The following is a 25,162-nucleotide window of genomic DNA, read 5'->3' as shown; positions in this document are numbered from 1 at the left end:
TATGTCCTGCTGAAGTGTAATGATATCTTCTGTATAGTGGGGAGTGATCGAACGGGAGACCCAAAGGAAGCCTGTGGCTCGAATTGAATCTCGGATGGTAACGGGAGCCGCCAGCTTCCAGCTCGGAGAGACATGGGTACGGCGATCAATCCCATTGGGACCTAGTATGTCACCGATAGTTCGGACAATACGTGAAGTTGAAGTAGACCACTCGCCCACAACATGGGCGCTTAGCGCGTGTAGCTCCTTTTGATAGTTCGGCATTGCTAACCCCCCACGTTTCCGTGGTAGTTCTAGGGCTTCGCAGCTTGCCCATCCACAAATTTTGGTTGTTGGTCGTGCAAAGGAGCTATGCCAGATGAAATTTCGCATCCGCATCTCTGCATCCCTGGCGATACGCGATGTCGGCCATGCATGCTGGGCTACATACAGCAGTTTGGGCATGATTATTGCATTGGCGATGTCGACTCGCTGCATAGCGGAGTTTGTCTTGTCAATCGCCAACGCAAGACGTGAAGATAGAGCCGAGAAAGCTCTTTTCCAGGCTTCAGCAGTGGTACCCAGAGTTCCAGCCCAGTGACCAAGATACCTGCACGCAGGTTGGGCGGAGATTGGTCCTGAAATGCTATCGGTAGTGTTGGAATTTTGGTTGGCATTGCTCAGCGGAATCGCAACGGACTTCGCAACATTGACTCTTAGCCCGGAGACGTCCGAAAAACGCTTGACAGCTGCGATGATTCTGTCTTGCATTGCTTTCTCACGAATGTAAATAGCTGTATCATCCGCGTAACCAGCTACGTGAAGTCTAAAGGAGCCCTGTAATCCCACTAAATCCAGACCACACTCTTCTGCTGTGAACTCCAGCTCATCGTACAGCAGATCGACCGCAAGAATGAAAAGGAGCGGGGCTAGAGGGCACCCTTGCCTAATTCCTCGCGTGACGGAGATCGGCTCAGACGGATAACCATTGGCGAGGAAGATTGCGAAAGTGTCGGCATGAGTTGCGTCCACCAGCTGAATGAATTTAGGCGGGAAGCCTTTGGCCTTGAGTACCGCCAGTAGAAACCGACGGTCTAACGTGTCGTAGGCCTTTGCGAAATCCAGTAAAAGTGCCTGCGCGTTGGCATACTTCGCGCTGGAGTTTCAAACCTTCTTGGCCGCCTCAAAAAGTTCGATTGCAGTGTGAGTTCTGCGTCCAGGTACAAAACCAAATTGAGTGTCGAGAACCAGAGAACCTATTCGAGTCCGTAGCCGCTTCGTAAAAATTTTAGTGAGCACTTTGTAGTCTGAGTTGGGAAGCGCAATGGGTCGATAGTTGAGGGGATCCGTTGGGTCACCTTTCTTCTTGATACTAAAGATGTTTCCTTGCTGGAAGCTCTTGGGAAAATACCAGCATCCATCCACTTGTTGAAAAGAGTAGTCAAAATGGGGCGGAGTTGCTCCGAGTGGTCCTTGTACCAATCATTCCCAAGCTTATCTGGCCCTGCTGCTTTTCCACACTTACACTTCTTTATTGCCGCCCCCACCTCGTCTTCTGTGATGATGGCGTCCATTTCGGAAAGATCGAACTTCTCCCAACGCGACTTCATCCTCGACACGTAGCCATCTATGTCCTCACAACTGATGTCCTCTTTTGTCATAATGGGGAACCATGCGTCCGCAAGAATGTTGGCTTTGTCGTTGGGGTTTCGCGTGGGATTTCCGCTCGCAGGCTTCAGCTGGTGAATAATATTGTCTCCAAACCGAGTACTGATCCTACGAAAGCAAAACTTCGACGATGAACGATCACTCCATGTATGATTCCTCGTTAACCTTTTCCGTCGAAGGTTTCGAATTGCCTTCAGCTGGTTGAGAAGTTCATTGCGTTTGAGGAAAAGCGTGGATTGTTGGTCGGCCTCACAATTGCGTAACTTCCGCATCACTCGTCGGATGCGCTGTCTGAATCCTTTCGCCACTTTGCGTCTGCATTGTCGTTTTAGATGCGTGAGCTCTTTGCATAAATCTCCTTTGAATTGATCCCACTTTGCTGCAAGAGCGGAACCGTCTCCGGCATCTTCGCAGCATAGCTCCTTGCTGAAGGCTGTCAATCTTGTAGCAATGAGGTCATTCGCTGCGGCCGTGACGAATCTCGGCATCGGGTAAATCGGCGATTGGCGCTTTATTCGTATCGGATTTTTCGGCGATTGAAGATGCATCGTGACTCCGTAGTGGTCTGATTCGAGGGGACACTTGCACTTTTCAACACGTCTGACCCACTGCTGCATTTCAGCAGAGATGTACCAGCGATCAATTCGACTAGAACCTTTCTGCCTGTGAGCCAAGTTGTAGAAATACGTGTGGAACTCGCTGGCGAAGGCGTTTCTAATGATCGTATTGATATGACGAGGTTTAAATTGCTCCACCGCATCGACAATACTGCTTTGTTCAATCCAAGTTTGTAGTTGCGCACGTCCAGCATCTCCCTTCTGCGATGATGTGCGTCTGTCGAGAGTGCGGTCAATCACGCAATTGAAGTCGCCTCCAGTGATCACCTTAGCCCCTTCCGGCACGGGTACATCTTTCAGCTGAATAAAAAATTGTTTTCTGGCACTTGGGTCTGCCGGCGCGTACAGATTCATCACCAACAGCTCCCTCCTTGCAGTTTACACTGGATAAATTGATGGTATGCAGTCCATAACTCCTCTTTCCACGGCCTCGCGTCTCGAACTGCTCCGTACGGGTTAGCTAGGATACCAACCCCTCCATGCCTTGCACGCTCGGAAGCACTTCCTGCATGGGCTGGAGACCAAAATGAGGCTACGCTTTTGGCTAACCCCTTGAAACCCCAAACAGCTTTATACTGACGCTCTGCAAATGCCGACTCCGATACATCCAGGTGTGTTTCTTGCACTATGTCGTTGGCACCATTCCGGTGTTGTTCTCGCAGGCCTTGAAAAAGCTGGGGTAGCTGGTTAATATAAGATGCAAGGCCCCCAACATTGTAGGTGGCCAGTCCATGTGTAAAATTATCCGCGGCAAGTCGACGCGATGTTGCTTGTCGTGGCGGTAAATCAAAAGTAATACGTGTCCTTCGGTTGACTCGAGAGCGCTGAAAGAGATGCTGCACCTGACGTGCGCGATCTTGTTCAGGGACTCTAGAGTAAAAATCTCTGATCGAAGCCTGGACAGGACTTCGTCGAGATCTCGATCCCCCTTCACCCATTAGAGATTCGGCGAAGCTGCCGATAAGTCCACATTGGCATTACCGGTGCCCGCAGCCCCTTCGGAGTCTTTTGCTTCATTGTTCTGTGCATTCACACAAGCGAGACTCTTATGGGCTTTTCGAACCGCGTGATTTGCCGACAGAGTAATTGATCTTATGTCCGTGTTGCCCCTCGGCGGCCGAGTCAGTCCGTATGAATGCAGGATGTCGTCATGGCGGCCTGCCATCAAGTCGTATGCCTTTGGATCGTTCAGCCCTTCAGATGCGCTGTCAGGGTATGTCACCGCTTGGAAATGCTTACTGTCTCCTTCCCTCTTGAGTACTATGACAACTGGTTGTACTTCTGCTCTACGCAAGTCTTTCAGCATTTGTACAGGATTGCCAGTGTTGAGATTTTCAAAGTACGGGAACTCGGCACTGTTGCCGTCCTCATCAGGCTTCGGCTTGTAGGAGTACATGCCCAGATATGCACTTCCAGTTCGTGCACATCAATGACGGAAAAGAGCTGCCCCTTTAAGTACCGTGTGGCTTACCCAGCACTTTTTAGGCACAGGGACGTCGACATTACGCTTACGCTCCGCGTCCCAGTAGAGCGTAGGTTCCTTTGCAGTTTCTTGTGGTCCCAAGTATGTGGCTCCGGGTTCTGTCTTTATGTCAATTGCCCGGGTATCCACCAGGTACTGAAACTATGCAAGGAGGACGTTCAATATCTTCTTCTTCATCAGGGTGGCTTCCACGACTTGTTTGGAGGTCAGTTGGAGGGAGTCCTCGTGTATGTTGTGCATGGCAGCAAAAAGCGCTGACCAGCCGCATTGGCCATTTGCCTCCACGTCGGTGATAGACCCTCCCCTCCCAACGCCTCCAACCACAGCTGTAGAGGATAGTGCATTTCAGTTGGCTTCACTCCGGTAATACTGACATCGTCATCGTTGTTCGTTACATGCAATGTGTCTTGCGTAGTTGGTTGATGTTGAGCAGCCTCAGTTTCCGATGTCACTATCTCAGCCATGTCAATATCGCTAAAATCGGCTTCGGTACTGGACTCCGCAGCCGGTAGCACTTCAGCCCAGGATATAGGCAGCGCTTCCTTCTTGGGCGAGACGAGGGCTGGCTCCGCATTAGCGCTTACTGATCTCATTTTGACATCTTCAACTTGTGATGGTCCGATCATCGGTCCGGTGGAGGTTGGCCGGGCTTCAACCCGTAGCGTATCGTAGAGAGAAAGTTGCTTAGTAGCTTTCTTGGCTGGCTTCGATCTAGCTGCGGGCAAAGCCACTGAGCAGCTGTTCGAATTGGATCCTTGTCGTAAAATTTTTACCTCTCGTCGCGCTGAGCGTTGCTGGGTTGAGGAGGCTTTACGAACGGCGTCCTTATCTGTCGTTGCGTCTGTACACCCAATTTCCGAGCCCTCGCTGTGAGTCTCAACTTCCTCACTGACTGCAGTGTTGGCCCGTGCTCTCTTCAGTGGTGAAAGCTTTGAGGGCGGCACAGCTGGGGCTTCCTCTCCAGTCGAAACAGTCTGAGGCGAGGCAGGTTGGGGCGCGACTGATCCAGGGTCTGAGAGTGACACATCGTTTTCTGTAGGTGGAGCAGCCCTCTTCTCTTCCTGGTAAATGCTGTCTAATTCCATATCGATGTCGTTCGCACAGTCTGCATGCTCCTCTTCTGCCCTAGGCTTCAATTCAGCTGAGCTATGGTCCCTCTTGGACACACAAGACGGCGAGGCACTCGTTCCTGGTGATTCTGCTGCAGTTCCTGAGGGGGATGTCTCGCTCATCCGGTCAAAAAATTGCAGAAGCTGGTCAAGGCTCCGGATATTTTCCAATGATTCTGCGGCATCATGTGCTACGGGAAGCGCATGAGACCAGGATGGAATCTTCAGCGTACGTTTCGCCGCGGCTTGGGCGCGATCGGCTTCTGCGGTTTTGCAGTGAGCGTGGGAGTGCCACCTGTCTCGGCATTTGGTACATGGTAGATGTAGATGCACATCCGAGTGGTGGATTAGTAGTTCCGCATGAGGCAGTTGGATACGGGAGTGCCGCGTTAGTACGTCGGGGCACTTCGGGCTTTTGACGATCACTTCCCATCTCTCTCTTCCTGGCTGCTGCTCGCACAGCGTTGGGTGGTTCAAGACGGCTATCTGGAGCTGCAGTTCTTTCGTGAGCAGTGCGTGCATCTCAGTTGGGCTTATCTTCCCTCGCAACAGGAGGTCTGTAAGTATCCATGCGCAGCACCGCGTCCGGAAATTCTTGACGTAACGCGTCGATCAGTTGCATGCCACGCCGGTCAAAGGGGCAAAAGGACCCCGCCCATTGTTTGGCAATCCGGGCGCTGGGAAAAAACATCGTGAGCAATCGCTGCTCTGAGTCGAGCTGCAATCGCACCAGGTCTGTTTTGAGTCTTTGTACTTGGTTCTGCTGCTCAGGAAGGCCTGCCTCCCCCGCATCCACCAGTTGTAGTAGCGTGTTTTGGCTCAGGCCGTCTCGAACAAAGTGGCCTGGTAGTAGATGCGCATGCACTGGGTACTCTTGACGCTGTATCAGCTCCGTTATTAATGCCACCTTGTCCGTGTCGAATACTTGAGCCAGAAAAGGCGGCGTAGACTTGATTTCCATTTCGCCGGAGAGAATCAGATTCAAGACCTCCTGTTCCTCGCTTGTCATCGCCCGTGGTTTCATCAACGGAGCCGCTGGTCGGGCAGCAATTTGAAGTAGCTTGTTCATACTAGCGCTCCCGCCAGGCGGAGGGGTGCTAAAGGCGGGCATCTTGGATTCTAAGACATCATTGTAACTTTTTGGTTGCGCGTAGCTTTTGACAGACATGTACACCTGCTGCTCCGGTTTGTTCACGAAAGTGAAGACTTGGACACGTTGCTCCAGCTCCTTTTTTGATATTTTATCCTAGATGAGCCAGCTGTACACCGTTCGAGCGAGGCGGAGCTTGTCATCGCGGATGGTGTAGTCCCATTGGTCTGCAAAACGGCCAAAGCGCTCCAACGTCTTAGCAGGGAGACTGTCAGTCCAATTCGCCTGTAATTTCGCCCTTTCCTCCTCGTCCTTGATTGCATTGATACGGCTTTCGAATTCCTCAAGCCGACGTTGCTGCGCAAGATCATGAATACGAACCACCATCTGGAAAATGTACTCTGGTGGTGCTTCCGATCGCAGTAGTTCTTGTAGCTTGTAGAAGGAGGCACGGCCATCGCCGTTTTCACCTTGAGGCCTCGTTCCTTTGGGTGGGAAACTAGGCTTGGCAGTCCTCTGGTGCTGTTTAGCGTCTTTTGAGCTTGGATTCTTTCCATTGTTGCCAACTCGGAATCTTGGACTCAAACCTTCGTTTCGCGCCTTCTGTCCAGCGCTGCCCTTGCGTCCTGGTGTCTTGGTGGTCCACCCGGCATCCGATTTATCCGCTGCGGAGGCCTCTGCCACTCCGGGAGCCACTACGCCTCCTTCCAGCGGGGCCACAGGAGCCGTCACTGCCTTCTCCATCTTGGGACTTCCAGCTCTCGAGGGGGAAGTTTCGGGGCGTTCACCTGGGTGTATTGACACGTCCGGTGGTCAGTCTTGGTGGTCCATAGTAGGTTGAGATTGTAGCTGAACTGCTTCCTGGGTTTAGTGACCCTGGCCACGTGCCTCTCCACACGTACAGTCTTGCTTGCTGAGATCTTTATCGAGCGCGGCCGGAGGGTCGCTTGTTCTCGCCGGAGATCTTTCGAGAGATGTTCATGCTCGCGTACATTATCGGTCGGAAGTCGACTCGGTACACCAGCGTGCCAGTCGTAGCGACCGGAGACCCGACGGTCCAGCGCCTACAGGGAAGGCTTGCAGCAGAACGGCCTCACGTCCTTCGAAGTGGCTACAGGAGCGGCTCTGACCAACCGCTTTGGCGTCATCTCGAGCTACGACAACTACGCGGTGCACGACAACCAGCTCATCGCGACAATCGACGCGGTCTACTGCAACGGCTTCCTCGTGGTCAACGGCAAGTTCCTCATCGGCGCGCAGGATCTGCTCCCTTGATCGTCATGAAGCTCACTCGAGTGCGCTTCACCAACATCTTCGTGCACGAAATGGACAAGAACACGGTGAAGGAGACGTCGATGCTCGTGTACCCGACGACGATTGCGTGGAGCGATCTGCTGCATCTGGATGTCACCGCGCTTTCTTAGACTGGTGAGTATAGAGAAAGAGTAGAGGACACTAGTCAGCAGTAACTGAGTAGGTAGGATAGTTTTATTAAGTGGTTCTTCGTTTAAATGAAATGGAATTCTTCAGCATGGCTGTGGGAATTTGAATCAAAGTTACTGTGATCTGGAAATACAGATATGCTGTGAGGTTCAACCTCATTGTTATACTGGGAACACCCGAGGAATGAGGGAGTGGACAGCTCCCAACGGATTAATACTGGGAACTCCCGAAGAATGAGGGGGTGGACAGCTCCCATGAATCACGCGGCACAGTTCTCCCTTATCATCGCAATTAGCACCGGTACCATCACCAGCAGCCAAGTCGAAGACGACCAAGTTGGACGCGTAAGCGTAACTTGGCGCAACCTTCGCGGCACAGTTCGAATAGTGAATGTTGACCCAGCAACTTCAACGACTTCAACGGCAATGACAAGATATGATTGAATTGAATAGACCTGATTGAGTCCTGACAGTTTGCCAATTGATCTCAAGGCGGAATAATGTCTAAGGTTGCTAGCTGCGCCGTCCCTGGCGAAGACAGGCGAGTGCCGAATACTATCGAAGCGCTTTCAACTGCGAGCAGTATTGATTCCGGCGAAGTAGTGGCGTCGGAAAGGAAACGCGAGCGTAATAACGCGAAGCAATCAGCTGCTGAAGAGCTGCTTAACAGAAGGAAGCAGAAGCGGCCCCTTTACATGCGGGATTACCGTGCCAGACACAAGCGAATAAAGATCGCAACGCGTTCGGGTGGTGGTTTGGCAGAAACGACCTTGGTAGCAGCGACCAGGGCTCCTCTCGAGTCACGGCAAGTAGCTGCGAGCGGCGCGAGTGCGATATTGACGGCAACGTATCAACAGAAGAAGCTACAAAAAAACGAAGAGCGCTGAAACATCAGCTGGAGTGGCGGCGCAAGATAAAAAGCGCAAGCAGGGTCTTTACATGCGCAATTACCGCGCGAAGCGCAAGAAGACTCTCACTAGTAGCCGAGAGGGTGTAGCAGATCGTGGTTCCAGCGATATGGCACCTGCAGAGATGGCTACAAAGCAAAAAAAGTTGAAGCGGCCTGCAGATACTTTGCGAGCATCCCGGGCTACGCAGAAGAAAAGAAAGGTATCGTGGTATTGTTTCGATACGATGCTATATTCTAGTCTCTGATGGATTGGTTGTTGTATTATTTGCAGAAAAAGAGTCGCGGCAACGAGGTCAAGATGAACGTCTACAGGACTTAGCAGATTCTATCTTGCTGAAAAACAGCATAACTGATGACGAAATCGCTTTGATGGAGAGTGGACAGAAGTTTACGACTGATCCGAGATTAGCTTTGGCTAACTATTACTGCTGTGGAGGTCATCCAGATGCATTCGTTTTCAATGACGAGCACGTTCGTGAAAGTGAATCAGTGCGGGAACGGTTGATGAGAGTATTGGATTCTCCCTCAGGCGTAGCTGAATACGCACGCTGCCAAGAATCAGCGGCAGCTGCAGATCCATCATTGAGTGGGATTTTTGCGTGTGATTCTTGCTGCGAATTTCTGGTGGGATCTCAGTGTGGACACGTACAGCGGGTGGGTTAAATGAGCGCCCCCCCCTTAGCAAAAAAAATATACAAAAAACAAGTCAAATGATTTGCAGGCTTGACTTTTCATCTGGCCCACTTAACAATCGACAATTCAATTTAACCTCATTTTTTGCGAACTCACCTGATTGGCTTAATATACGGTTTCAGCCATATGATTGGGTACAAAGTTTGATTAGAGTACAAAATTGCTTAGAAAACCCTCAAAAACTTGACGAACGCCACACCTTCCGCACGCGTTCTACGACGGCGAACTAGCACTGTATTGACAGCTAACTAAGCTTTCCAATGATACCATTTTGGTATAATATCGCCAAAAATTGTAGCCATTTCGCAAAAAACCTAATGTTACCCAAAATCGGGCTTACGAAATTTGTTCTGTTTCCCTTAATCCTGCTTTTTTTGAGTAGCCAATAGTATAACGCGAATCCCCCAAATCCCAGCTTTCTTTTGAGCTATTATTTGTCTCCGACAGATTTTTTTGATTTTTTTAGAGCGGAAAAATAGAAATGTCGATTCTTAGGTGGGCCAGAGAAGTACAGAATTGTCATTTCTTCTTGGTTTCACATCAAACCTGCCCCATTCGACGCAGAATCCCTTGGACTATAATCAGCTGCCCTATCATTGGCTATTAATGCCTGTATTTTGACAAATCATTGATTGAGTTGAGCACCCGATACAGCTGAGCCATGTCCATATCTTGATTTTTGTATGGGCTCCCATGATTTGTATCGAAACATGCGACGGAGGGGGGGGGGGCTCATTTAATCCACCCGCTGTATGCATCCCGCTTTCTCGTCTACCAGAAACATTTCAAGTATCACGCGATGAATATAAGAAGCGATATAGTCATCTTTCTGACGACAAGGTGAAAAAGTATGCTGTGGAGTGGGCGTCACGTGCTTGGGACGGAGTTACGCAGGATACTATCAGGAATTGTTGGAGGCATCCGGGGATAGTAAGCTCAATGATGCACATGCGCCGCATCCTCAACTAAGCTCAAGTTGTAGTAATTCAGTACATTTGCATCTATGTGAAGCGTTCATGAATTTTACAACCTTCCACTCTCTATTGGTCCCACCCTGCCGAATCTGACAGACTGTCTGTATACAGCTGTATCAATTACTATATAGTGCTTTGGACTTCATCTTTATCGCGAAAGACCTAAACACGGATAAGCACTTCAATTTGACACTGCAACATCTACCACTGCCAAATACAGCACTTCTTCTCATAAGTGTTCCCAGCTAAGTCGCAGACGACCTAGTTTTGGAAGGCACGACGAGAAGCATTTCATCCAGCCAGGTTCATATTTTGGATACTGTGGACCCGTATCCAGCTCGTCTGAGCTTGGGTAGCTGGAGAGAACAGTCGGGCAAACTGGAGGGAGTACAAGTTCAACGCGGCATGGAATTAAGTTTTGAAGTCATTTGCTATTTGATGGTTCACCAACATTGCGTTAGTTGTTTTGCAGAATTTTGGCCGAATCTTCTTGCTAACTAACAACAAGAGCCAATGTTTTCTGTCGTGCCTCGAAAAGAAAAAAAACGGATATGCCTGCTGTATCAGACAATGTCAGCTATCAGTACCAAGCAGTCGGTGACGCCCTCCTCGCGAATACCACGTCGTCTGGATCCCAACATGGCAGGATAGTCAAAGACGGTAGATCCTCCAAACAGGGACAAGTCATGGAACAACTTGAGGGTTGTGCCAGCACTAATGGCGTGGCTCGGGACAGTCGCCATCGGGTCTTTCTTGTACTTGTCGTCGGAGTTTGACAGCGAAATCCCCATGATCTTTGGTGTGGCCACGTCTAGGTTGTCGAGCCACACGACCGCACTGACCCAGTCGTGGCGCCTTGACGGCGAAGGCCCCGAGAATCCTTTTGGGAAGTACCAGGCGTACACGATGGCGTACAGATCGTTGTGCCACGCCGCGCGCCCGTAAACCTGGGACCCGAATGGAGAACCTTCACACCCTGGAGATCCTCCGCTCCCCTTAAGACCTCCACTGATAGTCCACAGTCAGCTTCCTTTAGTGGATCGGCCTATCACTCCATAGCGACAGATCGCTGCTTGTAGCAGAACCAACCGCCTTAGCGCTACCGATAGATGTAACACTAAGGAATCCCGCCCATCATCGCACCACCAGCTCGAACGAGCGACCCGTCGCCCATCACATACTCTCCGTGCTCGCTCAGTCAGCAATACAGACAACGACTTACAAAGCCGGCAGACTCAAAAAGCCGGCATTAGTAGAAAAAAGACAGACATATGTTCACATAAATTTTTGTTTTAGCAAATCAAAACGCAGAACTGTGCTTTTATTTTAGCAAATCATAGCTTAGATAAAATCGGTTGGCCACTGTAAAACGCGCCACCTCACCCACTAAAGCCTAGGTTCATTGTCGAAATGGCGCCGAAACAACAGCGCTATAGTATCAAGGAGAAGCGTGAAGGTGCGCAGCTCGCAATTCATGTCGGCGTCGACGAGGCTGCGCACCAGCTTGGGCGACCCCGCGGAACTGTGTTCGGATGGTGGAAGCAAGCCGACAGGCTTTTCGTTTTCGCGGAAACTCGCGTTCGCCAACTCTGAAGGGGCAGGGACGCAAGGAAATATTTCCTAGCGTCCCAGCCCTTGTTACATTTATGAAGGACACGCGCAGAGACGAAAAGGTCGGTTTACCATTCTAGTACGTGCTTTTGCGACTTAATACTGACTATTGTGCGTGCTTTTTTTTTGTAGGCCCTATCGACGCATGCAATGATCGACTACATGTGGCTACTAGAGCCTGAGTGGTGTGCTAGCTACGTGGACAGCCACAAAAGCCCTGGGCAGTCGCTAGAAAAATGTGTCAACGCATTTGCAAACGGTAAATTGGTTTTCATGGTGTGAAGTTAATTTTTAATCGATTAATCATTCTTTCAATTGATGTTTTTTTATTTAGTTACGACTTCACGTCTCAAAGGCCCCAAGAAGCCACGCTTCCGACAGTGGAGCTGCTCGAGAAACGCGTTGAGTTCTCCATTGAACTTTGGAACAAGTACTCGACGTGGTGCCCTACGACACTCTTTAACGTGGATGAGACGGCTATCAATTTTGATGTGCCGCCGACACGGTTTTGGGCTGTCAAAGGCCGCAAGGACCCTGCCCGAATTACCAAGATGACGAAGCACACTGGCCGAATGACAGCAGTTCTTACTGTTCGCGGTGATGGTACGTTTTTTCTTGCTTTCACAATTCTGAAACTGGGTATTTTAATGCTAACACATTTTGTATTATATATTTTAGGGCATAAGCTGCCAATTCTCTTCATCATTCGGGGTAAGCTCGGCGGCGACATCGACAGCGACGAGCTGCCACACTATCCACCCGGTCACTACTACACTGTCCAGGAGCATGCCTGGATGGACGCGGTAGGATGGAGATTTTATGTGAGTAATGTGTTAAAACATGAAATCAATGGACCCGCTGTCCTCCTCCTTGGTAATTTTGACTCACATGTTTCGGAGGAGGGACAGCGGGTCGTTTTCGAAGAAACGAACGCCACAGTGGTGCCTTTCCCGCCTAATACGACGGCGGTTTGTCAACCGCTCGACGTTGGCGTGATCGGCCCACTGACAGCAAAAATTAGGTCAAAGTTTCGGGGTGTTGCAGGAGGCACTGCAAAGGAGAAGCGCCTCCGTGCAATTAAGTCTATAATTGCGCCCTGGGAAGAATTAGCGGAAACCACCGTAATTCGTAGCTTTGAGAAAGCAATTCCTAAGTACCCTGAGATGTTGATCTGATAATAGCATCTTCTTTTTTCAAAACAGGCCCGCCTGGCTGGGCTTCGAGCCCGGTTGCGGCTGCCTTCGTAGTTCTCGCAAGTGGGCGTCCGGTGCGTTGTCGGCCGTGCGCACAAGCCACCACAGCGTCCTCGGTGTCCTGCAGGTCAAACCGAGCTCACAGGACACCAGGACACGAGGCGGCGGCGTAGCCCGGCGGCGGTCAGGGGTGATGCTTTGGTAGTCGATGCGGTCGAATGCGCGGGTGCGGCAGGGCGGTTTGGCGAGCGAGGAGTATGTGTAGGCGTGGCGCAAGCGCAAGCGTGTATGCTTGTGTGTTGTGTGTAGGAGCGTGTAGGGTGAATTTTGTGTTGTTTTTGTGTTGTGAGTAGTCGAACGTGTCAGTGTCGTCTAGTGGTTAGGACGCGAGCTTCACACGCTCGAGATCGAGGGTTCGATCCCCTCCTCTGATATCTTCTTTGCTCCTTTTGCCTCCACGCACGCTACCGCGCCGATTCCAGCGCTCCCGGCCGCCTGCGCGGCTCTTCGTCGCCCCCGTTCGCGTCTGCATGCCTTCATCCACCGATCGGACCGCTGGATCGGTCCATTGCCTTGAATGTTATCTTGGCCGACACTTTGGAGGCCCGCCTGGCTGGGCTTCGAGCCCGGTTGCGGCTGTCTTCGTGGTTCTCGCAAGTGGGCGTCCGGTGCGTTGTCGGCCGTGCGCACAAGCCACCACAGCGTCCTCGGTGTCCTGCAGGTCAAACCGAGCTCACAGGACACCAGGACACGAGGCGGCGGCGTAGCCCGGCGGCGGTCAGGGGTGATGCTTTGGTAGTCGATGCGGTCGAATGCGCGGGTGCGGCAGGGCGGTTTGGCGAGCGAGGGGTATGTGTAGGCGTGGCGCAAGCGCAAGCGCGTGTGCTTGTGTGTTGTGTGTAGGAGCGTGTAGGGTGCGTTTTGAGTTGTTTGTGATAAAATACGAGAAATACCATATGAATAGGGTGCCCAGCACAAGGGAAATCATTATTTCACGCATATAGGATATGTGAGACATGACCAGCATCACAGCGGCTATGTTTGACTCGCATCTTACCAGAGTCGGTCTGGTGTGAATGTTCCGTACCATTGTCCATTCATTATCCTGACCTTCAGGCGTCGTGCGGCACGTCAGGGCACGGTACACGCGCCGAAGTTCCCGCGGCTCTCCTGGGCGCTATAGGGGTCAACCAGCTTCGCGGATGGGCCGTTGGTTTATATCGGTGTCAGATCGGTGCGCATATCCATGTCCCCCGGCAAATTTATGTTGGTAATGGTGAAGCACAGGGAAGGGCAGCCAGAATGATGTCTGCGTATACTGCGCTCTCTGCGGGTATCTAATAGCGTCCGTAGGGATGGCAGGATGCGGTTTGAAGTGGGCACACGTTGACAAACGGTGAACATCGCGCGGGTCGAGCCGCTTAACGCGGTGGTGAGAGGTTGTGCAGGATGGTGAGTGGCGCGGGTGAGGTCGGAGCCTCATCGGTGGTGGGCGGTGGGTAAGTGGGTAAGGGACCGCACATTACTTGATGGTAAGCAACGGGCGAAGGTGAACGGCATTGACTAAGGTCGTGTCCGCTGTATAAACTTTTGTTCTACAATTGCGGTGTGCATAGTTGATAGTAAGCACGTAGCTGTTGGATGTCAGGTGGCCTGGGCCTTGACGCCTAGAGACTCGGCGCTTCTTGGTGGCTTCTCGGTAAACAGGTCATTCGTGACCAAAAGGTCGACGAGACACCGAGCATTCAACGCAAAGAGCACATGCGCGCAGCACGCAAACTTCGTATAGAACTGACATCGGCACGCACATATCCACCTTCAACCCCTCCGACGAGACGTCCTTTGTTTCCATCCTAGCTGTATGCAAGCTCACTGGGCCGAAGCTCCTCGTGTCGACGGTGTTAGTTCTCTTCTTAAGGCCGACTTGCACCTACAGCACACACATAGAAGGTGTCGCGGATCTCGGCGTCAGGTGGCGTATTTTCCGTCATGAAGCCAATGCCGTGCCGGTTACCGCTAGCTCAGAGAGGAGATTTCGCCGCTCCAACTTGCGAGTGCGTCGTTGCCGTATTGTCTCTGCAACGGCTACCACAGCAAAAGATACGGAGCAAGTGCTCTCCAGCGTACAAAAGTCTAGCAGCCTGTCAAGCCCCATCTTAACCGTCCTGTGCACGGTGACATCGCGCTTGAGTACTGCGTTGTACTGCTCCACCTGGTTGTAGATTGTGGCCGCCATCTCAGGTGGAGTGCTGTACATTTGCCACCACACGAAGCGCCCCGTAACCCAAGTGCTCGTGGTGTAAGTCGTAAAAGCCGCCAGGCCTGGCCACTCGGCTCAGCCAGCAAACATCCGTGACTTGACCTTCTCGTACTCGTCTTCATCAACCATGAAGGGAGATCATGCAGATCGCGCAGCACCATGGCGAACAAGTAGATTCCAGAATCTTAGCCTTCGCGTAGACTTTCTTCGCAACTCTCTCAAAGCGGCTAGCGTCCTCGCATAGTGTAGCTGCATCTGCGGAGACATAATCACAATGACAACAGCGTGAAACCTGCGTACCTTGTCAGATACACCAATCACCAGAACTGGGTAGGTCGCCTGGTGTAGCTTGGAGGTTGGATCAAGGTGAAGAACGAAAGAACTGGGCTCGCGGTCTGCGAGCTGGAGCAGTTTCTTCGTGACAATGGCGGCGATGAATGGGGCGTTGTTACTGCCGTTTCCGACAATTGACTAGCCAGCCGAGTCATTTGCCCGCGTGAACATGAAGGACTGGATTTCTTCTTCACCGCTGTGGAACGCGGCTTCGCAGACCTTGCCCTTCACCGTCACCAAAATGTCGTAGTTGCGTAGATGGAAGTAGGTATAGGTATGGCAAATCGCTGCACCACCGACAGCGGGGGTAGAGGCGAGGGCGCGGAGGTGATGGCTCCGACGAGACCTGCATGCCAGCTTCCTCTACGGGCAGGCGGTTGATGTGCTGACAGGGAAGCATCTTACCGCGACATGGTCACAGGGTAAAGGGCACCACCGCCGCACACGTAGGGCACTTGCAGGTCGGTAGCCGGACACGCATGGTATGCGAGGCTGCATGGCTGCACAGCCCACACAAAACGAAGAGGCTCTTGACCACCTTGAAGATCTTGAAAGAGTCGAGCAGCATCTCAGTATCACTGGTAGGCATCGGGGGAGTTGGGGCGGTTTGTAGAATCTTGGCCTTCATGCTGCGGTGAGGGGTAACTTGCTGAGCTGGGCAGGGGCTGGATTCTTGCAGGAAAGTGTCGAATTATCGAGTGGCTTGCAGCCAGTAATATACAATTGGCGCTTGTTACCTTAGTTCTAACTGATTAAAGTCGGGCAATAGTACAATTTGATCGGGTGGCAACTTCAGTGGTGTTGATATATATATATATAGGGGGGTATTTGGCGACATGAAATACGGTGGTTTAGTTGTTTTGTGAGTGACAACAGCCCGACCTGAGTGGTGATATTGTAGCATGAGTGCTGCAACTACTGTTTGGACATTTATGTAATGATTTGAGTACAGAGAGGAGAGCATCCTCAAAACTAAAGAATAGATCAGCTACCGAAAGCATAACTCGTTGTTTTAGATGCAGATCCTCATGTTCGTTCTACTGGTTCAATCTTAAATCTATTGGCGAGATTGTGATCAAGAGGGACCTACCGGGAAACCTTCAGCTCAGTCGCAAACCCCTTGCTAAATGACTACACACCAGTTTTTTTTAATGCTGTTCTTGTGTACCAGAGACCTGTTTTGAGCCAAGCCAGTAAATTACCAATTGAAGGGACGTAAATACTAGCTTTTAACAGCCTGGATACTAAATCTATGCGTCGGCTGAAGCATGGCTATTAGATTGGTACAGACAACGACCGGCAAATAGACCACCCCTTAATCGTATCTGATTGGTTAGCCTTCATACATTAAGTGGAACTTGTGATTATAAGTTAAACATTTTGCTACGGTACGTTACTAATCCAGTACATAGTACCCACATCTTTAAAACTTAATTTAGTACATCAAAATGCATATAGCCGCTAAATAGAAGTAACTCCAGCAACAAGATATGCTTCCAATTTTGACACTCAAATAACCGCTCGCTTTCTGCAGTATACGTTTTTTGTTGTCCGAACTGTTATTACGTAATTAAACGACAACAAGAATGCAAGTTCGAAATAGAAAAACATATTTTAACGTTGATTTCAGTAATGACCGAAGCATTATCTGACGGTACCCCCAGCGCCTTGTTACATTGCTGTGTGGCGGTGCATTCTCTATTATTCGTGCATCACCGAGCGCTCTGCAGTCTGTGCCGGGTGGAAATACAGACGTGTAGACGAATGCGGCAAAGACCCGGTCTGTTCACTCATCAAAAGGGGATACAGAAATCTGCCTCAATACCGAACGGGTATACAATACATAACCTCATATAAATAATACTTCAAGGTCCAACAACAGGACGAACGGAGATGGGCAAAGGTACTGATGTAAAAATTCAGGATACCTTTGTTTGGCTAAAAGTACTAAGCTGTGCAGTTTGAAAATTGGCGCCCTTTTGATTGTCTGTGCGATCTTCTCTGTATTTACGATTCCACTTTCACATTTGCGCACTACCCGCTAAGCCCTCTAGGAGTAGTACAAAGTAGAGCTACTAACCGCACTGACGTGGTGCGAACACGCTTGATCGAAGGTCAGCGCTGAAACAACTCAGTACTCGGGTTTGATTATTGTGAAAACCGATTATATTGTCTAATTGGAACATAAATCGGTTGATTAAGCAGATGATTAAGCTTAATTGGGTCGGATTTAGCAAATCCGACCTCCTAATTAGATCGAAAACCTAAGATTTGTACTCTGATTTGACAGAGCAGTCTGTTGTGCCTACATCGCCATGTGGCAAGCTGATTTAGCCACTCCACGACTTACAAAGCCTTGGACGGCTGATTTGCATGCTAATCAGCCCGAATGTCCGACACCCACTCGGCATTCGGCGGCCGATTTAAAGTAAAACCGACAAACGCTAATGCTGACGAGAAATGACAGCGCAAATACATGACTACACAACTTGATAAATAGATAGCAGTACGTATCGACTGCTCACAGAAGCGTATTTAATGCACGCGATGCTATTCCTCGTTAGTAGGTGCGCGAAACATTAGCTCGTGGCGGTAAGTGGTCGTTCCTCGCATTGCAGGCGGTAATGAGGCAACCCCTATTTTTTAACCTTACACCGATTTATACCCTTACTGATGCCATATGAAATCATAGGAATCCCCGATTTAGTACTAGTCAAATCCCTCATGAACGCTGCTTTATCAGCTAATCCGCTCGGACAATCTAATCGGTTTCCACAATAAGTAAGCAAGCGTCAAATCCCGTCTAAGATAAACTAATTAAGTACAGCCTTTTCTCTGGTAACGCTGAGATCACTTTATAAACCTGGAGCCCTTATATATATCAGGCGTTCGGTATTCAGGCAGAGTTCTGTAAAAAGGATCTCCACACTGAATTGAGAAATTAAGCTATTCAAGGTGATTACCCCTGATTTGTTGCAACGTAAGTAGGTTTGTGTCACTACTTATAAGTAGGTAAGGACCGAACCTACTTACCCGTTTCTAAACGTTATATAGGTTTTATGATTATCTTATAGCGCCGTTTTAAGAATTGTCGACTTGGTGTAAGCGTAGGTAACATGTATTTGTTTGACGATAATAAGTTTTTTTTTCCGGGGTTAACGCCGATTGCGCTCAGGGTGAGCTTTTCTTCAACCCCGCATACCGACGATAATGGAAAAGAATCATATCACCAAACCTGTACATACCTGTGAATCAGGAACTTAAACTGTGAAAAAACATTGCTAAAGCGTCGGTAGGGTGTTGGATGGTGGTGCTACCACACTCTCCCCACACAGCGATCCCTGGTTAAACGGCTAGCAGAATTCCGAGCTCACCCGTGCGGACAAGAAGAACACCAGCATCAACCAATATTCAGGGTGCCTCGTGTTTACATTAGTGTTCGCATAAATACTCACTGTATAGCTAACACTAGCGTTTACAAACGGTTTGTTAGTGTGTCGTAAATCTACCTAACATGTTTGTGGGTTAGACGGTTTGCCAATAGTGACCCCCTTACCTTAGATTACTCTGACTACGTTGTGGTGCGTGCGCGGAATGCAGATTCGACATCGGGTAACAGTTCGCGAGCGGAGCCGTGAAATTTTGCAAAATAACATTGCACGCAAATGATAGAGCAGCAAACGTACAAATGCGTTAGTAGACAGCACTTACCGCTAATTGGTGTACTGTGAAAATCGTGAACATGTTTGCGATGTACACTATCCGGTAAAGCAAGCGAATGAAGATGACAAGCGTGCGACATAAATATTTTATGATGTTGTTAAGGATGTTTGATTCGGGGGCAGGCTAGATAGGGCAACTTTGCACTGTATAAACGTATTCGTGCTTCATGCCATAAGTTTACACGGTACTGTAATAACTTTGCGGAGCATGGTCCCCGCAAAAGACAATTAGCTGGCGACACATCTAGCCCGCTATCGCTCGTCAACTTTACCCTGTACTGAAGCATGATAGTAAAACATTGCGTTGCTGACCAGTAGCTTACATGTATAAGATAATTATAAAAGCGTATATTACGCTTAAGTAGGTTTGGCCCTAACCTACTTATAAGTACTGTAGTAACACAAACCTACTTACGTTGCAACAAATCAAGGGTAATCTACTTGAATAGCTTAATTGCTCCACTGAATTAGGTCTCTTTTTTACAAAAACACGACGCCCCCAAACCTGAGCCCCCCGATCTGGATCACTCGCCAATCTTCCCGACGCCGCGCAAGTCTGAAGTCTCCTCCGTCAGCAGACAGACACGATGGCTCAGCCTCGCGCCCTCCGCTCGCACTCGTACTCGAACCTGGACGAGGTGACGTTCACGCACCTGCACTGGGTCGTGGCGCTGGACTTCGCCGCGCAGCAGCTCAAGGGCTACGCCGAGTACACGTTCCACCACGCGGCCTCAGCCGCCTCCGCCGTCGTGGTGCTGGACACGCATCACCTGCGCGTGTCCAAGGCCTACGCGGACGGCAAGGAGACGACCTACACTCTGGCCGAGCAGGAGCACCCGGCGTTCGGCCGCGCGCTCGTGGTGGACGTGCCCAGCCACGCCACCAAGGTGCGCGTGGACTACACGACGTCCGCCGCCTCGAGCGGCCTGCAGTGGCTCAGCAAGGAGCTCACGGCCGGCAAGACGCACCCGTACCTCTTCACCCAGTGCCAGGCTATCCACGCGCGCACCATCGTGCCGTGCCCCGACACGCCGGCCTGCAAGTTCACGTACTCGGCCACGGTCACGGTTCCCGACTGGTGCACGTGCCTCATGAGCGCCATCGCCGACCCGCAGGGCCGCAAGAACCACAACAGCGTGGACGCCACGTACCAGGTCTCGTTCCAGCAGTCAGTGCCCATCCCGTCCTATCTGCTGGCCATCGTGGCCGGCAAGCTCGAGAGCGTGGACCTCGGCCCGCGCAGCCGCGTGTGGGCGGAGCCCTCCGTGGTCACGAAGGCCGCGCACGAGTTCGCGCAGACCGAGGACTTCCTCAAGCACGCGGAGGAGATCACGGGTCAGGAGTACGTCTGGAAGAGGTACGACCTCGTGTGTCTGCCGCCCTCGTTCCCGTACGGAGGCATGGAGAACCCGTGCTTGACGTTCGTGACCCCGACGCTGCTGGCGGGAGACCGCTCCCTCGCGGACGTCGTGGCGCACGAGATCTCGCACTCGTGGACGGGCAACTTGGTCACGAACCGCTCGTGGACCGACTTCTGGCTTAATGAAGGATGGACCATGTGGCTGGAGCGCAAGATCCAGACGCGCATCGCTCAGGACCCCAAGGCGTACGACCTCAAGGCGGCCATGGGTCTGCGTGACCTTGTGGAGTCGGTGGAGGCGTTCGGACACGACCACCCGTACACGGCCTTGGTGCCCAACATGGACGGCATTGACCCGGACGAGGTGTTCTCGTCCATCCCGTACGAGAAGGGTTTCAACTTCCTTCACTACCTGTCGACGGTGGTCGGCGGCCACGAAGTGTTTGACAAGTTCGCGCAGGCTTACATCCAGGAGTTCAAGTTCAAGACTCTCACGTCGGGCGAGTTCCGTGCCTTCTTCGAGAAGTACTTCGCCGACAAGCAGGAGGCGCTTCGCAAGATCGACTGGGAGGCGTGGTACCACTCGCCGGGTATGCCCCCCGTTGCGAACAAGTTCGACACGACTCTGACTACCCAGGCGACGAAGCTGGGCGAGCAGATCACGGCCAGCAGCAACCCGGACACGTGGACGAGCGTCAGCAAGAACGTGCTGAAGAAGTGGCCGGCGAGTCTCTGGATCCTGCTGTTGGATACGCTGTTGTTGAAGCAGGAACAGGCGAGCTTCACGCCTGCCCATCTGGACGCCATCGACTCCTTCACGCACCGCCACCTCACCACTACGCACAACGCGGAGCTGCGTTTCCGCTGGTACACGCTGTCGCTTCGCTCGGGTGACCTGCGCGTGCTTGACAAGACTGTGGAGATGCTGAAGGAACAGGGCCGCATGAAGTTTGTGCGTCCGCTGTTCCGTGATTTGTGCACGGCTCTGGGCCCCGCTCAGGCTGAGGCGATCTTCGCAGATTGCAAGCACTTGTACCACCCGATTGCTGCCAAGATGATCCAGCGTGACATTGAGAACAGCATCGCCAAGACGAAGAGCAAGAAGGTGAAGTTCGCTTCGCCCACGGCCCCGAGTGCTCTGGCTCAGTGGCTGGGTGTGTCTGACGAGATGGTTGGCTACGCGGCTGTAGCTGCTGCTGTCGCTGCTGTGGCCCTCGTTGTCGTGTCTCGCCGGCGGTAAGCATAGGTCCTTGCTGACACGGTAATACACCGGAGTATGTTAAGAGGTTAAGGACGGTGGCAGCCAGAAGGCAGCAGCACATTATTCGCGTCAAGTAACACCTTTTGGAGTTCTGCCACGGTACTGTTCAGTGCATATGCTCTTCGCAATGACAGGGTTGATCAGAGCGAGAGGAAGCACACAGCATCCGAAACCGACCCCGCTAACTCGAAGTCAACTGATTGCCGCGCTATTTCCTCTCCAGCAGTTTCGATCGTGGATGAGCTAAGTACATGAGCGGGCGGTTCACCAGGCATCATGCGTACTCTTTCACCCCAAGATCTTGCCTCTATCACCCAAGCAGACAACTTGTCGATGAGAGGGAAGCCCATGCGGCAGGAATCAATGCAGCCAAGAACCCATAGCGAAAAATCGCCAATTAGATTGGTGCTCTCGCGGGTTGACTGCTGGCAGACTGCAACCACAGTACTATTTTCCATCGCGTGGTTTCACCAACTGGGACAAGATGGGATGAACCCTGCGCAGTTTCCCACTAGGTCTATCGTAATGTAGCCTTCTGACCCGAAGCCGTTTTGTGAAATCAAGCCGTGACCTAGTCGCCGGGTTTTTCGTCACCCAGAAACTCTAATTGGAGAAAAAAATTGTGGTTAAGGGGATTGGCCAGTTTAGTAGAGCAAGCTGAATTTTTGACTTTGAAAAGTATTTTCTTGAAAACTACTAATCTTTTGGAGATAAAACGTGTACACAATGAAAGCCCTAGATTTGCTCTAACAATGTGCACCAATCCAGACACAGTTAGCAGCTATGAAAGTGCTATTGTGGATTCCCAGGACCACAGGATCACTTTAAAAGCTGAATTTGGCTCGACTTGAGAGACATCAACACAAACCACCACAATCGATATTGCGATTTGTTGGGGCTGCTACAGTCGGGTGGCGTGATGATGTCTCTGAAGTCCACTCACTACTGTATTTGAGCTCGCACGACCTCGATTGTCCCTACCGTTGTGGAGTATTTTGAGAGGGCGTATAGCCTAGCACGAGACTGAGTTGCGAGTCTCCTGGTCGAAACATGAAAATAGCAGGCGTTTGAAGAGTGAACACCCACGTGCGGGGGACGAAGCCGTTTCGTTAGTTGGAGCTTACCCAACGTATCCCATTCGTTCTCCATGCTATTCTGATCATAACTCGATATAAGTGGCGCTCGTCTTCCGCCATCACCCGAGCAACAGCAGTCCAGCTGTCAGTGAACACACTACAACACCCGTCAACCAAACTCCACGCGCTGCTCATCATACTATTTTCTTCCATCATCCAAGAAGTTCGTGCACGAGCAAAACACGAGCTGTTGCCGCCCGATGTCTTTCCTAGACCGTCTCCTGTGCTCCCCAGCAAGCGACAGCGAAGATCTAACTACTCCCTATGCCTACGACAAACCAAACCTTCGGCGGTGCAGCGTCAACAACTGCCAGAAGACAGCCAAGCGCGGCGGGCGCTGCATCGCACACGGAGGCGGCAACAAGTGCGCCGTGGACGGATGCACCACCAGCGTCGTGAGTCGAGGCTTGTGCGTCGCACACGGCGGAGGCAAGCGATGCCAGACCCCGTCGTGCACCAAGAGTGCTCAATCCGGAGGATTCTGCTGGGTCCACGGCGGTGGGAAGAAGTGCGGCTATGAGGGCTGTCCCAAGCGTGCTCAGAGCGGTGGCGCCTGCATCGCCCACGGTAAGACGTCATTGATCATCGTGAGTTGACACTTGCCACTCCGATACTAACTTGATGATTGTGGTGAACACAGGCGGTGGCAAGCGATGTCGAATGGATGGATGCAGTAAGGTGGTGCAGTACGACGGACTGTGCGTCGGACACGGCGGCTACCGGCGGTGTGTTTTTGAGAACTGCGACCGGCGAGCAATGGCCAACGACTATTGCCAGCAGCACGGCGGCTCCTCCGTGTGCGTCTTAGAGCACTGCTACAAGCGTGCGGTGCGTGGCGGAATGTGCTCCGAGCACAAGGCCGAGGCCTCCCTGCAGGCCGTCACCGCAAGCGGATTGCCAACTACGAGTCAATTGTCTGGTCGATGTCGTCGCGCAGTACGACAAAAGTCTTCAACTCGTCCAACGGACCCAGTGCCGACGTTAGCATGGCCCGAATTTGCGGTGCCGTGTTCGCCCGCGGTTCGGGAATCAACATCGGATCTGATCCCTAATTGCCCGACACGCACTAATTTGACGTGACCCCCTTCGCCAGTTAGGCAAGCGGACCAAAGTCTCGATGAGGTGCGGTGCGAAGAATCACCCTCGGCCCCAGGTTTTTCTGCGCTTCTCAGCGCCAACAACGCGTTCGCTTCACGCTACACGAGACGCTCATGCACTGAAGACTTGCGCCCCCACCATGGACTCAAGGGGTACGCCGTGCTACCAGGCATACGGGCCCTGCAGAACTACAGAAGCGCGTGGTCCTGAAGACAGAGGATTCAGAACTTCAAATGGCAAAGGAAGATCCGGAGAGGATGTCGAGAGCAGATCCTGAGCACTCCTACTTTCACAGACAAAATGCAAGGGTGTTGCCGTGCTTCACAACGCAGACGGGTTGGTACGCTGAGCAATCCGCAAACACAAATAGTGATGGCGTCAACTACTGCTAAGTTAAGTGAAGCGCAAACAACATGTCAGGTATAATATATAAAAACCCTCGCGTTGCGTAATACTGGTGCTTTTCGGTATTTTGAAGGAATACTCAAGCGAGCGCACTAGCACAGCAAGCGTGCTACATACTTAGGTGATGTTAGCTCCTTGTGTGGGGAGAGCGACTCTATATTCGGGACACAAATGCTTCGTAACTACTCTCCTGCCGTTGCAGTCGATGAACACGCTGTCGGTTGCCCAGGACACTTCCAGAAACTGCCATTTCGGTCAAATGCACGCCATCATATTTCTACTGACAACCCCCCTCAGCATCGTTGGAATGCACTCGGATAGCTACCCAGTGCAGACTGCAACATCTGAAACGTATGCGATGGTGCGTCCGCTCCTGTTCACCTGAATCTAGGGTGTAGCGCAAGGTCTCGAGTTGCGTAGGTCTTACCGTTAGCGGGGCAGGTTCGCTTGTCTTCTACCTGAGAGAGAAACGAAGTGGGGTGTTGCCGCAAAGGAAGCAGAATCGCATTGAAGACCCTCCGGTGGAAGGCCTCCACCAACACCAGTACTCGAAGACTATTTTTGCCTCACTATCACGACAACATTTGCGATGCAGCGTCGAGCTGTTTTATCAAGTATTTTTTGTACCGATGTCGCAACCGAGGCGTTCGTGAAATCAACCACGTAGCTTGCCTCCAATAATGAACGTTAATATTAGCGGGGATCCGTTGGCCAACGATATATCAAAACCCCAGGAGTGGAAGCTATTTGTTTTACACCAGTCTCAATTGCGATGCAGGCCGGTATCCCCCGATTGTCTAAGTCACTAACTGCAGGGC

General features: G+C 51.4%; 11 protein-coding genes and 1 non-coding gene across 12 annotated transcripts; 6 read left to right on the top strand and 6 right to left on the bottom strand.

Annotated features, from left to right (window-relative positions):
* Window positions 1-3,953: 3,953 nt before the first annotated feature.
* On the bottom strand, window positions 3,954-4,340 carry PHYSODRAFT_295662 (hypothetical protein; the record flags this gene model as incomplete). The annotated part of the gene is made up of 1 exon (XM_009520120.1): window positions 3,954-4,340. One exon carries the CDS (start codon window positions 4,338-4,340, stop codon window positions 3,954-3,956), a length of 387 nt encoding a protein of 128 aa, XP_009518415.1.
* Window positions 4,341-5,610: 1,270 nt separating this feature from the next.
* On the bottom strand, window positions 5,611-5,835 carry PHYSODRAFT_440034 (hypothetical protein; the record flags this gene model as incomplete). Its single annotated transcript, XM_009520119.1, has 1 exon — window positions 5,611-5,835. A coding segment is annotated over one exon (225 nt), but the record flags the coding sequence as incomplete, so codon positions are not given.
* Window positions 5,836-6,102: 267 nt separating this feature from the next.
* On the bottom strand, window positions 6,103-6,690 carry PHYSODRAFT_295661 (hypothetical protein; the record flags this gene model as incomplete). Its single annotated transcript, XM_009520118.1, has 1 exon — window positions 6,103-6,690. The coding sequence occupies one exon, from the start codon at window positions 6,688-6,690 to the stop codon at window positions 6,103-6,105; it is 588 nt and encodes a 195-aa protein (XP_009518413.1).
* A 230-nt stretch (window positions 6,691-6,920) lies between these two features.
* Window positions 6,921-7,370, top strand: PHYSODRAFT_324374 (hypothetical protein; the record flags this gene model as incomplete). Its single annotated transcript, XM_009520117.1, has 3 exons — window positions 6,921-6,961; window positions 7,008-7,176; window positions 7,233-7,370. 3 exons carry the CDS (start codon window positions 6,921-6,923, stop codon window positions 7,368-7,370), a joined length of 348 nt encoding a protein of 115 aa, XP_009518412.1.
* A 3,338-nt stretch (window positions 7,371-10,708) lies between these two features.
* PHYSODRAFT_445618 (hypothetical protein) lies at window positions 10,709-10,975 on the bottom strand (the record flags this gene model as incomplete). The annotated part of the gene is made up of 1 exon (XM_009520116.1): window positions 10,709-10,975. A coding segment is annotated over one exon (267 nt), but the record flags the coding sequence as incomplete, so codon positions are not given.
* Window positions 10,976-11,527: 552 nt separating this feature from the next.
* PHYSODRAFT_378851 (hypothetical protein) lies at window positions 11,528-12,349 on the top strand (the record flags this gene model as incomplete). The annotated part of the gene is made up of 4 exons (XM_009520115.1): window positions 11,528-11,638; window positions 11,709-11,854; window positions 11,911-12,179; window positions 12,255-12,349. Coding segments are annotated over 4 exons (621 nt in total), but the record flags the coding sequence as incomplete, so codon positions are not given.
* Window positions 12,350-12,370: 21 nt separating this feature from the next.
* On the top strand, window positions 12,371-12,751 carry PHYSODRAFT_478365 (hypothetical protein; the record flags this gene model as incomplete). Its single annotated transcript, XM_009520114.1, has 1 exon — window positions 12,371-12,751. The coding sequence occupies one exon, from the start codon at window positions 12,371-12,373 to the stop codon at window positions 12,749-12,751; it is 381 nt and encodes a 126-aa protein (XP_009518409.1).
* A 379-nt stretch (window positions 12,752-13,130) lies between these two features.
* On the top strand, window positions 13,131-13,203 carry PHYSODRAFT_t639. Its single transcript has one exon. It is a non-coding gene; the product is annotated as a tRNA-Val (tRNA).
* Window positions 13,204-15,167: 1,964 nt separating this feature from the next.
* PHYSODRAFT_483000 (hypothetical protein) lies at window positions 15,168-15,494 on the bottom strand (the record flags this gene model as incomplete). Its single annotated transcript, XM_009520113.1, has 1 exon — window positions 15,168-15,494. A coding segment is annotated over one exon (327 nt), but the record flags the coding sequence as incomplete, so codon positions are not given.
* A 283-nt stretch (window positions 15,495-15,777) lies between these two features.
* Window positions 15,778-15,990, bottom strand: PHYSODRAFT_483708 (hypothetical protein; the record flags this gene model as incomplete). Its single annotated transcript, XM_009520112.1, has 1 exon — window positions 15,778-15,990. One exon carries the CDS (start codon window positions 15,988-15,990, stop codon window positions 15,778-15,780), a length of 213 nt encoding a protein of 70 aa, XP_009518407.1.
* Window positions 15,991-19,671: 3,681 nt separating this feature from the next.
* Window positions 19,672-21,808, top strand: PHYSODRAFT_555820 (membrane alanine aminopeptidase; the record flags this gene model as incomplete). The annotated part of the gene is made up of 1 exon (XM_009520111.1): window positions 19,672-21,808. One exon carries the CDS (start codon window positions 19,672-19,674, stop codon window positions 21,682-21,684), a length of 2,013 nt encoding a protein of 670 aa, XP_009518406.1. The 3' UTR covers window positions 21,685-21,808.
* Window positions 21,809-23,128: 1,320 nt separating this feature from the next.
* Window positions 23,129-23,410, top strand: PHYSODRAFT_463937 (hypothetical protein; the record flags this gene model as incomplete). Its single annotated transcript, XM_009520110.1, has 1 exon — window positions 23,129-23,410. A coding segment is annotated over one exon (282 nt), but the record flags the coding sequence as incomplete, so codon positions are not given.
* Window positions 23,411-25,162: the final 1,752 nt, after the last annotated feature.

This window comes from Phytophthora sojae, assembly GCF_000149755.1.
Source record: "Phytophthora sojae unplaced genomic scaffold PHYSOscaffold_2, whole genome shotgun sequence".
NCBI classification, from domain to species: Eukaryota; Oomycota; class Peronosporomycetes; order Peronosporales; family Peronosporaceae; genus Phytophthora; species Phytophthora sojae.
Note: the sequence above shows the minus strand (reverse complement) of the source record. Positions and strands in the feature narration are given on the sequence as shown.